We start from the raw sequence: 12,954 nt of genomic DNA, 5'->3' as shown, positions 1-12,954 counted from the left end.
TGGTTCTATTCCGCGCTGCGTTCACAGCGTGAGGTTCGGTTAGGTTACGTTCACATCCTGACCGATTACGTTCATATAGTGACTGGTCAGATTCGTATCTGAGTCGGTTAGGTTAGGTTAGGTTCCCATCCTGGTCGGATACAATCACTAGGTTAGACTGTGAACTTAATCCTGTGAACTAATCTACATATGAACCTAAACCTAAACCTAAACCTAAACCTAAACGATCAGGATGTAAATCTAACCTAACCTAACCTAGCCTAATCTTTTTACTGTTGGGAATTCTACCGCAGAGCGCACGTGACAGACGTTCAATGTGATCGATGTTACAGACGGCAAAATATCTCGCAAAGTCTAAAAGTTCAATAGACAGTATATATAAATGTGTAATTTAAATATTTCACTAATTACTTTCTTTTATGTGTCAGATGCGTATTTCTTACTAAGTTTGCAACATCAAAAAAGCCGCAATCGAATAGTGGCAGGAAGGCTGTATATTTATACATGTATATAAATATAAATGAAATATATATATATATATATATATATCACAAATAATGTATTGTATGACATTCATAATTAATATTTTAGCTTTTTGGAAATATGCATATTACAGTATATAAACTAAATTTTTTTAGAGACAAAAAATCATATATTGAACGGGTAAAAATTGTAAATTTTTTATAGTTAATTGTAGTTCGGGGTTGAAGCTTTTCTAGTTAGTACTCCTTTCTAATAAATTTACGTAAAATAGAAAAATTTATTAACTAACGATAACGTCAGCTCTATTGTTTAACATCTTCGGAGTTATGTTGCGAATCTTCGTCGGCAGGAATTCGCATTCCCATAAAAGCGGCTGAATAATTTCCTTTGCCTGGATCGTCAAATACGATTTCGTCGTTAACTACCCATCGATTGTAGCGAATTTCCGATACAAGACGAAAGCCCAGTGTCAGCGTCATCGACTGAGTATGACCCGATGTGAAAACGCCGGCGATAGCTGGCTGATTCAGTGTGGACGCAACTTGAAAGCAAGTTCTCAAAAGAGCCGCATCGATGTCTTTTTGCTGATAAGATGGATGAACGCAGAGGATATAAATTCGAAAATACGTGTCGCAATTGAACTCTTTGTACGGGTTTGTCTGTTTTATTACGGCGTTGATAAGGTCCATAATTTTCTTTAGACTGTCTCCCTCGAAATTCTGTAGCGAAGCACGTATGTTGCACCGTGACACTTGTTGTTTCATTTATATTGGAGTTCAAGATATGTCTTTTTACGTGATATCACGTACTTGCGCGCGATTATACATGTCGATTTTATCCGAATTACTATTTATTCGCGTAACCGCAACTCCAATAACACGCCCAGATGTTGAACTGAGCGCTACCAAACTCGTTGTGTCCTTCAGCCACGTTCTTATAAGATCAACATATTCGTTCACGGATTTTTGATCTTGCAGCAAAGAGATCGCTTTGCACATTGGATCTTCTCGGAAGTAATGATGCTAATTATTTAAACAAATTTTTTTAGTATTGTTAACTTTTTTTCAAGTATTTCAAAAGAGTTTCTATCAAAATAGAAGTTGCTTTGTGCGATTCAAGTGTCGACAGTAATAAAAAAAAAACGTATTTTTCCAGTCAAAGTTCGTCGAAAAATTTATCTTACAAAACAAGGAAAAGATATATGTAAAAAAATATAGAGAAAAAACTGGGAAATACAAAAAATGTTGACGTGTTTTTGCTCAGAACTCATAACTAAAATCGTGAAATTATCACACGCAGATAGATATTCTTTCTGGATTTTCCCGTAGCTGAACTTTAATCAAGCGCAGAACTTCCTCGTACTGCGCTTCCTTGAGATCTTGAATTTTGCATGTCACCGGTGAATCCCACTCCAAAGGCGCGTACATCCTCGCTTCCATCTCAGGCGTAAATCCGTCCTGTCTTTCTTTGTCCATGATTGTTGTTTTTTTACACTCGACTTTACTTTAAAGCTCACTTTGTTTTATTTCAATTTTGCAACGGTATAATTTATCAATTGTAAAAAAATCCTTCGTACGTCAAATAAACGTAACGTGTGCTCTCAAGCATCTTCTGTCACAAATTTGAAGTGAACATTTTTCGCTGTTTTCAATTATCTTCGATTTCGATAATAAAAGAAAAGAACGACATTCTGATAAAATATCTAAGTCTAAATGTAATTTAAATAAAATATTTGTAAACAAAGTTCAAAACTTCGAGTACGTCTCGATGTAAATATAAAAACTTTATTTAAGACGTGTATTAATAAAAAGTTTCATTCGACGTGTTAAACAAAAGTGTTGTATATTAATATAATATGTATAATATCATAAATATATGTATAATATCATGAATGTATAATATCATGAATATATAATAGATTGCACATACACTTCGCACGTTAATAATTTTTCTAATTAAATAAGTATTAAATATTTTAGTTAAAAATAAGCAAACCTTACTTTTGTAACTAGTTTCTAGAATTGAACACTTCATGCAATATTTCTCTTTGCTTTTTTTATCTGTACATTTACAAGCAGAAGCGTCTTTATTTATGTGAAGTTTTCAATGTTAAAATATTATTGAAGCGTTATTGGTGCAACTTCACGTGTAAAACGCTCCTGCCTGTACTCACTCTGATGCTTGCACAATCAATTTTACGATTAACTTACAATTCATCGTTTAATCTTTCCTGTGCATTAGCTCTTGCTTTTATTTTCTCTTCTAGCATATTCCAGAACATTATTCTGTCCGTAGGAAGATTGCTAATTTGACCGGACGGGTTACGTATGTGAAAACATTCCATCCGGTAGAGATCGGTTGTTTGCACCGGTTTCCATATCTCGGTGATCAACGACGTGACATTCGGCGTCGGATTTCTAAAATATTGCATTAGGTTTTTTCTAATAAGTTTCTTCTTTATGGATTTTATTCAACAAAGAAATTAGCTCACATATAATCGAAAAACTACATAAAAATATTAAAATAAAATACACATCTTGTAAAAAAGAACATCAAAACACGATAATTAATTGTACGTCATATTATTGCAATGTGAGAAATTTCTAATTTTTACGTTGTAAAATTTATTGACGTATTCACGTTTTGTCTGAGCTATTGTACAGCACTTACCCGTATTTTGCAAAATTGTACCAGAGAGTGGTCATAAGATCGATCATGACGTAATCCATCTCGTTTGGTAGCGTGTCTTTAAACAGTTGATCACGCACGGGAAACAGATATTGCAACTCATCCGCGTGCACCACCCCGTAATTCTTAGTGGAATCGCCGAATATCTGGCTAAAAGACGCGCTCCCTCTGTACGCAAAATAATAATAATAAATCGGTGAAGTTTGGAGCTCCGTAAGGTCGCGTATGGCGCTGTAAGTGCCATGAGTGAACCAGGCGTCACTGTACAACTGTAAAATCACGTGAGCGAATCTTATTTGAGTGAATAATCAAACACGTGTATATTCAATCGCAATATTTTTATCTTAATAATTCTCGCATAAAATAACGTTATGCGTTTTAAAACTTGTACATAAATATATACGTGCTTCAAATTTAAACTTACATTAATGAGCCCGAACCTGGATTTCTCGGACTCGTCGATGTCACCGTCACCGAAGTACTTGCGTCGGATCATTCCGCTTATCTCGTTTTGAAAGTCGCTATCGGTGAGATTATATTTTTGCTGGTACATCAAACTCGAGGGTGCAATTTCCATGAAATTGTTGTTCAGTCTTTTTATATCGTCTCTGAACCGCCCGTACAGACCTGTGAAATATTTTTTTATTTCCCGCATAAATCATCCGCTTTAATGACATAGTGTGCGGTAATCGATACTACAGCAGTGTCTGCGAGAATAAATTGCAAGAGGAAACTGTCAATTCCTGTTTTGCAGATTGTTTTCAACGTAGCTTCGAAACTTGACGATTTAAGGAAAAAAAAATTCTTCTCTGGCATTTAGAATTTTAAAGAGTCGAATGAGATTATTATTATAAGCTGTTATATATCGCTTGGAGTGGATCCGCGTGAGTGTTGCTCCTTTACCTGCTACTTTCAAAGCTCCCTCCTCCGAAGTAACTCCCGTCATCCAAGGTATGTCAGCAAGGCGGCCTTTTTTTACAGAAATCAAAGGATCCTCCGTCAGAAAAGCACCTGGATGATCGGGTTCGATCACCGGCCTGAATGGTATCATCGGACAGTAACCGAATGTCTGAGAGAACACGTATAAATAAAATAAATTGCACGAGAGAGAACCAAAATGTGTCCACAGAGAAACAAATGTTTTGTTAGATAAAAAAATATTATCTAGGAAACTATGTAACAAATGCACTTTACGAAAATTAAAACTCAAAATTAAGTTTAGAAAAAAACTCTTTTTCTGCTCTCCAGAAAGTACTTCATCAATTTGTACTTGTATATTGTTTTATCGATTTCACAATCGGCTGTTATATAACGATAGGCAATTTAATATTTACTGTACTTATGCGTCTTTCTTTCCTCCATTCCATTTCCTGCATATTAACTAAGAAAAGATGTGAGGAGGATAAAAATGAGAAAATAAGACAATTACCACACGGAAAGTACGTGATCAGCGAGTATAAAAAGCGTGCATATAAATATTTGCTAAATTGATTTCTCTTCATCGCCGTATCATCGATATGTTTATTCAGTACAGGCGGCAATTGCATCTCAGTCGGATATTTATCCTCATTCGTACTCACGAAAACAGAATTAGAATAAAAAAATTCGTTTGTTTTTTATAGAAACAAGTTCTTGTGATCCCAAATTCGAGCGTATCATCAAACAAGCAATCGTTATTATATCAAATTTATCGTAAAAAATTAAAACAAAATCGTTGAAAATTATATTTCTAAAATATTAAATATAATATATTGTTAATTGAAATTATTTAAATAAATAATTATATATTAATAATTTTCTAATTTAGTTTTAATTTATTTTATTACTGTTAACTACGGTTTAAAATTATTTTGTTGATAATTTTGCAACAGGACACATTTATTCTAAAGTAGAGCAAAGCGACACTGTTGCGTGACATTATCCGAGAATAAAAACATGCTATCGTATCTACCTGTCCGCGCATATAAATCTCCCGAGACTTAATACACACGCAGATACGAGACTTATCACGCGGTTGCACTTTTCACGGTTCCGCATGAGTGCACTTACAAACTCACACATTTCACACGAAACATAGTAGTAATCGAAAAAAAACAAAATAGTTCAGCCAGCTTTCAAAGAAAAATATGATAATATATAATGTAGTTTAATCGATTGACAGAGTTTAAATGTTTTCAAATAATTGTCAAAGCAGGTAAGAAACTAGACGCATTATAAGAAATGCGACAAACAAGTTCTTTGCGCAGAACTAAACATTATTTGACACGATTGAACATCCAGGTTGAATACCAGCAAACAATTCAAGTGAGATTTTTAAGTCATGTCTCGCTGTTTTGATTACACTTGCATACTGAGACACGCTTGAATAAAACATGTAAATTCTATACACATCAATGTATCTCTAAGAACAAAAAATCTAAATAGTGTCAATTATATACTTGTAAATATACAAAATCTAAATACTGTAAATTATATACTTGTATAATAATAATAATAAAAAATTATATAGTTAGTAAAATAACTAGAATTTTTATATTTTCATAAATTGTTAAAGAAATGATAAAATTAAAGGATCCATGTAGTTAAATTAGACAAGTTTTTCATTACCTGAAATATGCGATCAGTGCCAATAATTTCTTGTGGAGTTTTTAGTCGCAGACATTCGAGAAGGTCCTTGGAAGTAGTATTGACTGGACAGTTTAAGTGACTACCCAATAGTTCGAGCTTCTTCTTAGCGGATTCTTGCGACATTATGGTCCATGGAGAATAGAAAGTACCGCTCTGCGAAATGCCGCGATGGAAAAGACCTACACGCAATAAAGAACTATCTTAAATTTAATATCCTCACATGCGCCAATTTTTTATTATCTCTCTCGACAAATATTAAGATTATTAATATAAAAAAAAACGATTAAAAATTGTAGGCTAATACTTTTGTAATTTTGAAACTCATTTCTATTTAATTTATTAATATTAATTGCATATAAATAAACAAATTGTGGTTCGCGAAATTATAATATATTAGATCAACGCAACAATTGATGTATGCATCACAAACTGAATTGTGGTGTGCTTTGCATTTGTTTTAGTAAGCGACTTCCAGAGAAGAAAATTGCATTTTGATACCGTGAAACACGTATCGTCGCTTCATTAACAAGTCGCGGTAATGCAATGCAAAATAGAATATTATGCATACAACTGATTAAAGATAATTTATTACACCTATATCTTCAGAATAATCTAACTTGTAACTAGTAATGTTTTATCACCTCGCGAAAGAGAGCTGATCATATGATAGTGAACGCTTGCACCGCCGGCGCTTTCACCGAAAATGGTCACGTTGTTTGGATCGCCGTTGAAGGCAGCGATGTTCTCCTGCACCCATCGCATGGCCTGCGCCTGATCCTTTAGTCCTAAGTTTCCTGGACACTCTTCATCCTGCGTGCTTAGGAAGCCCAGTGGTCCCAATCTAACATATTAGAGAAGTTCATGTGTTATTGCAGAAAATTCTTATTGATTGCTTATAAAATTGCATAAAACTATTTCATTAATACTTATATTAATGTGATATTAAAATATATATATTAAATATATATTAATGCGATATTTAAAAAAATATTAAAATATCGCATTAAATGTACATTATTGCATCTACTTTATATAATAGTTTTGTTTAAAAAAAACGATTGTATATTATGCAAACCATAAAACTTAAATTCTGAAATCAGAATAAGAACTAAGTTGTGTCGGCTAAGAACTTTTTTTTACCGAAAGTTTATGGTGACGAGAACGAGATCGTGGTCCAGCAAGTATTTAGGATGATAATATTCCGAGTGGCCGGCACCGGTAACCCATCCACCTCCGTGAATCCAGAACATAACCGGATAACCTTGCGGAGACGGCATACGAGGCGCGTAAACGTTCAGATAAAGGCAATCCTCGCCTCCAACAATTTCTTTCTGATACGTGTAAATGTTCCTTTGCGTGCACACTTCGGCATCTTTCACAGCCATTCGTACGCCGTTCCATGCGACCATAGGTTGCGGAGGCTTTAAAAACAAACCAACAGCCGCGTGATCAATTCCGCGAGTATGTTAATTAGCAATTTAGAATACACATGCGTATATTGCGTCAAAACTATTTTCTTTTGCAAACAACTTGGATTTCAAGTCATTAATAAAGTGATATAAACAAGCCGTGTTTTTAAAATTCAGATTGTATGCAAGCAAACCTTTTTGAATCAAATGCAAAAACTTGTGTTAAAAAAATTAACATTTAAAAATATTTAAGCGAATAGATTTAATTATTGATATATTTGCAGAGACTGAAAGAGAGAGAGACAAACAAATTAAAAAAAGATAATTAAATATATATAAATAAATTACTTCGCATATTTAAAAAACTTAAGTTAAAATTATTTAACTTTATTAAACTTTAGTTAATAAAATTTAAAGCTCAATAACAACAAAAGTGTTTTTTTAGTATTGCATAAAAAATACAATTTATTTTTGCAATATTTTATTTACAAACTCCGTGTAATAACGAGAAACTATCTGACAAAAAATCGTCGCTACGAGTTGTCGAGATTATTCGGTTATAATTCAGAATTAGATAAAAAATTATCCTAACTATCGAACGCGAATAAATAGCGGTCATTGTTGTTCGCGGAAGAATGCGAGTTCCCGGCAGTAGTTCGGTTCCCGGTTCCGGGATGTCAGCGAAACGCCGAAACGGTGTCGGAAATGGAGCGCAGCAACAAGTGACCAACTTCACTTCGTGCGTTATTTCTCGAAGAATACAGTATCGGCGGTCGCGCAATCCGTTCTTTTTACGTTAGTTTGTTGTTATCAAAACGAGATTTTTTGCTACAAACGCGATCCTTCGAAACAAAATATCACGTACTTCGATTTGACGCGTACGTATTTGTATCCTTTCGACGCATCTCGTCACGTTTCAACGGTTTGGATCGCGAGCAGTGAAAAACAAACAACGAAGGTCATGCGCCATAGCGCGACGTAGTTGCGTCGTACTTTTGTGTGTTTCGCGTTAGTTTTCGAAAATGCATTGCGCGAGTCGATCGCGCGTCGAAATGCCGGCTCGGATTTTCGGGAACAGTGAGCACAATTCAAGTTCGGACTTCCGTCGCGTATTTGTGATACGGATTCACGGATTGATTCACGTTCTTCCATAACGAATTACATAATAATAAGATAATTGTTGATGCGAGACGATCACGGTAATGATAACATATTTGCTCTTTCACATTTAAAATTTAGTGATTTTAAATTACTACAGTATTTATATTTATATTGAATATATACTATTTTCAATATTTTATTTAATATTTCGTGTTTTATCTCAGATGTATATAAAATAATTATAACATTATTGTATTTATATATGTATAAATATAATAAAGCGTAAATTTTAAATATATAATTAAGAAAATAACATGCAACTATACAATTATTTAATATAAATTATTTCAAGATTATTGAGATCAGGATTGAAGGTGTTACAGCAGGGAGATACTACACAGCGATGTTACAACGGCTCCGGTGAAACGGCTCCGTCTACAACGGTAATACCTACAACGGTGACATTTACAACAATGTATCGGTGAGTGATTGATTTTTTTCGGACGAATATTTTCTTATTGCACATAAAAAAAAGACGGTCAAATATAAATTTGACAACATTTGACAACAAGAAAAGTTTGGCAAAACTGAACGTAAATTTATCTAACTTTTGTCACAAATGAAAATGATGTATCCGTAATTAAAACTCTAGTTTTACAACACAATGTTGCATGTAACAAAAGAACTCATGGATGAATTTGTAATTTGATATTTTTCAATGAGACAAATGAGCTAAGCTTTCGGAATTTGAAATTAGCGACAGATTGCGTTCAGATTTGTCACCACAGGAAATGTCTCTAAACGTTATGAAATAGACGTTATGAAATAGACGGCATAAGAAATGCAAAGCGCATTTCCCGTCGCTCGTTAAATGACGAACCAAGGCGACTAATGCAATATCATATGCGTGCAAAATACTAAATTATTATAATTACACGCGATATCAATGAAGAGCATAGAAGACGCGTTGTATCGACAATAGAACTTCGCGCGCGAAAACACAAAGTGATAGACGAAATGCGGCTTCGAACTGTTTTGGTTTCACAATGTGCTCCGAAGGAATTGTCGCGTTCATTCACGTATACAATAAAATGCGGCTTTTTTTTTATTTTCCGTGAAACAAAAAAAGACAATCTATCAACTTGAGAAACGGCAATTAATTTACTCGATCCATTATTATTAATTAATCGATCCATTATTGCAACAAGAAACTTTGATGCGTGTAACCCCGGAGGAAAACGGTATTTTTGTAATTATTTTATTACGTGATTGCTGTGCATACTTTTGATTACCGCGAAAGTCACTGATGTAGGTTTATAAGAGATTGCGTAAGACGCGTAGCTCATTAAGAAATCATTAAGGATGCCAGAAAGAATTTTTTTAATAATTAAAACTCTATCAGCTAATGTGTCCTACTATCTCTCTCTTGCCTTTTTCTTTCTCTATCTATTCCTGTTTTAAATCGTAATCTGCACTTTCCCGAGTTGTTATTGATTTTTATAAGTGTTTTATGCAAGGCCGTCTAAGTTATTTAAATAAAAGTTCCCGCTCACGAGTAAATCTGCGATAAACGAGTTTTTTAGTAAAAGTATGTTAATAAATAGCGAAAAGTCTCAAACATATAATATGTAATCAACAAGTAATTTTTTCTATTATTTTAATTTCATTTTAAATTTTACATGTTAAATTATATTTTAATGTGATCGAACGAAACGTCGGGTGTTTTTAAATTCAAGGAAAGATTTTATCGGATTCGGTCTTGTTTCTTCGGGATTTCTTGTATAATCTGATAGAAAAATTTACCTTAAATCTTAGTTTGTCAACTGGTGGTCGAGCGTAAGGAATTCCACGAAACGCGTTGAATTCTCTCCCAAGTCTGGAGCGCATTATCGTACCCACTAGCGTGCCATTTTGTATTGTTACCATCGGCATATCATTGTTGTTATCATTATTATGAGCATTGATGCATACGTTAAATAGAAACGGGCAAATGCAGATCAGTCGGATCAGTATATTATCTTGATTCCTCATCTTTGAAACTTTCTGCAGCACGTGGTCTCAGAGCTGATGTAATTTGCAAACTGCAAACAAAGTCAAATGTTTTACGTACGATTCTGTAATCTCTCTCGGCAACAACATCCTGTCTTTAAAGCTGGGTATACACCTAGCGAACGAACGCCAAACGAACAGCGAGCGCAAACGTTTGTTATTATCATTCGTCAGATTTATACGCCAAAACAAATGCGAACAGAACATTTGATTCGCATTTGGTTTGGTTCCCTCATGAGGCATTTGTTTTGGCGTATAAATCTGACGAATGATAATAACAAACGTTTGCGCTCGCTGTTCGTTTGGCGTTCGTTCGCTAGGTGTATACCCAGCTTAAAGTATCTTCGCGCAGCAAATAGGTGTATTAAATAACCGCGTAATGATAGCGACATTATTTTGTTAACATTTACACAATTATCTTGTCGTTGTAAGATTTTCGTCGAGAAAAAGTTTTATACAACCTATACTTGACACGTAAAAGTTGCTGACACGCCAAGTCTCTTACGAGAATAATTACTGTTCGAAACGAAATAAATTGTAGATAATTTGCATATTTGCATAAGCACACACGCACGTAAAATGATTGCTAGATAATTTTGAGAAACTATTATTTTCCGGGAAGAGAGTCACAAACAAAAATTGTTCTCGTGTCCGATCGAGAGCACACAAAAATATTATAATAGCGAGAAGATTTAATAGATTATGAGAAATTACAGAGCCGTACTAGAGAACTATTGCTTTAGAAAATATCTAATGAGATGATGCACCATATATATATACCGTGTGATTTTGCTGAGATCGTGTTTGTACCGCGACGGCAAGATTAAGACTGTCGTGGAAGAGGGCCGCCGGCTTGTTTTATTAGGAATGGGAATGACGTCATCAAAATTCCTGATACCTGAACAAATTTTTCCGGCTCCTTCGGCGTTCTCGCAACGCGGAAGATCAATAAATCAAAATTCACACAAAAACAAGATATTTCTTTTGTCACGAGATTTTCTACGCAAAGTATTTCGATCTCACAATACCGTATTTATCTAGATTTATTAACGATAAAAAATACGACACATTTGACAGACTGACAATGTGACATATTGTTTGTTCACGTATTTATAATAATATTCATCAAGACGTTCAAAACTTTTGTCTCATAACAAACGTCGAATAAGAAGTAATAAGAAATTTTACTCGAAGTAATTCACCTAAAACTCACCTGAATAATATATTTCGCTTATCTAAACCAACTTATGTCCTATATTAAATTAATATATTTTTCATAATATAAATAATTTCTGAGATCGTTATAGTGATTAAATTGTTAAGTTGCATTTAAAACTGTTTCTCTTTGCACGAAAAAAAATATAATTCCTGTTGACTGATGCATATGAATTACACATGTTTGATATCAGCTTGCAAAGTGCGCGAACTACATTGTTCTAAAATATACAGTTGCATACAGGCATTCACGCCTGCAATACAAGCTATTGTTATATGAGAATACAGTAACATTATTAACAAGTAACATTATTGATAACACAATATAATATAATATATTATAAAAAATAATATAGTCGAACCTCCCAAAACGTATACTTTCCCTCACTTTTTACCTTACGCATGCGCAAAGACTTACTTGGTATAAATTTATCTCGCGTTAGCGCAGTTTCGCGGTTGTAATCATACTTAGTGATGGGAAAAGCAATGAAAAGGAAAATATACGTTTTGAGAATGGATTTTTATACGTTTTGCGAAGTTCGACTGTACACATTATATTGTATTTACATCTGTCAAAAACTAATTCTATTGAATATTGTATCAAACAGTCATGTTAGCGCCAAACGTGGCATTAAAGAGAAGTATATAACAAATAGAAAAGACTAGAAAATAATCTACCATTGACTGATATTTTTTTTAGTAGGCCATATTTAATTTAGTGTGGATGAAATTTGCCAGTATCATCTGTCGGTTCCAATAGTTTTCTACTTAGGTACGCAATTTCTATGTTAACATGTTATGGTATCTGCAAGTTACCGAGTATCAAGAGAAGTTGACAGATGGTGCTGCAATTCTAGTCGGTGTATTTTTCCGAGAGAATTTTCCTGGAAGGAGGGTCCTTTCGAATCGAATCCTTCCTTTTCTTCTCCCAGAGTTCCGTTCGAATTCAACATACAAGGGAGCTGACCCCACTTGAGGGGTGATTTTGTGGTTCGTGGAATGGGGGCTTCACTCATAAAAAGGGTGGAGAACATTACGCTGCCATTCGAACACGCCATTTTGTAAGAGATGAAATATAACGTGGCGAGAATTTTCAAGTATTCCAAGCGACGAAATTATTGAATACGGCACAACAATTTCGCGTACAATTACGCAAAATATATGAACTTATAAGATTAACATTTTGAACTAAATTTACTTTTTTTTTATTGTGTGACTGTCTGAAACAAACATGTGAATTTTTTCGCCGCGTGGTTATTTTACAATAAAAAACCGTCAAGAGCGACGAAACATATTTTTTTACATAGTGACGTAAACGCAAGCAGTTATTTTATCTTGGTTTTTTTATAACTTGCGCGACAAAACAGTCGCTCGCGTGTTT

General features: G+C 34.1%; 2 protein-coding genes across 3 annotated transcripts; both read right to left on the bottom strand.

The window, feature by feature from the left end:
• Window positions 1-785: 785 nt before the first annotated feature.
• On the bottom strand, window positions 786-2,073 carry LOC109854406. Its single transcript, XM_020427462.1, has 3 exons — window positions 1,779-2,073; window positions 1,293-1,505; window positions 786-1,202 (listed from the first exon to the last, which is right to left on the bottom strand). Exons 1-3 carry the CDS (start codon window positions 1,956-1,958, stop codon window positions 786-788), a joined length of 810 nt encoding a protein of 269 aa, XP_020283051.1. The 5' UTR covers window positions 1,959-2,073.
• Window positions 2,074-2,357: 284 nt separating this feature from the next.
• LOC109854373 (venom carboxylesterase-6-like) lies at window positions 2,358-11,185 on the bottom strand. 2 transcript variants are annotated; one of them, XM_020427407.1, is made up of 9 exons: window positions 11,139-11,185; window positions 10,113-10,390; window positions 6,940-7,220; window positions 6,441-6,640; window positions 5,779-5,978; window positions 4,075-4,240; window positions 3,596-3,798; window positions 3,154-3,440; window positions 2,358-2,900 (listed from the first exon to the last, which is right to left on the bottom strand). In XM_020427407.1, the coding sequence occupies exons 2-9, from the start codon at window positions 10,338-10,340 to the stop codon at window positions 2,690-2,692; spliced, it is 1,776 nt and encodes a 591-aa protein (XP_020282996.1). In that variant the 5' UTR covers window positions 10,341-10,390; window positions 11,139-11,185; the 3' UTR covers window positions 2,358-2,689. The 2 variants fall into 2 exon arrangements, with proteins under 2 accessions (XP_020282996.1, XP_020282997.1); XM_020427408.1 differs by lacking the exon at window positions 2,358-2,900 and having other exon boundaries at window positions 3,225-3,339.
• Between the last annotated feature and the right edge of the window lie 1,769 nt (window positions 11,186-12,954).

The sequence above is a fragment of the Pseudomyrmex gracilis genome, unplaced genomic scaffold, assembly GCF_002006095.1.
Source record: "Pseudomyrmex gracilis isolate BER0280 unplaced genomic scaffold, ASM200609v1 scaffold_64, whole genome shotgun sequence".
Taxonomy (NCBI): domain Eukaryota; kingdom Metazoa; phylum Arthropoda; class Insecta; order Hymenoptera; family Formicidae; genus Pseudomyrmex; species Pseudomyrmex gracilis.
Note: the sequence above shows the minus strand (reverse complement) of the source record. Positions and strands in the feature narration are given on the sequence as shown.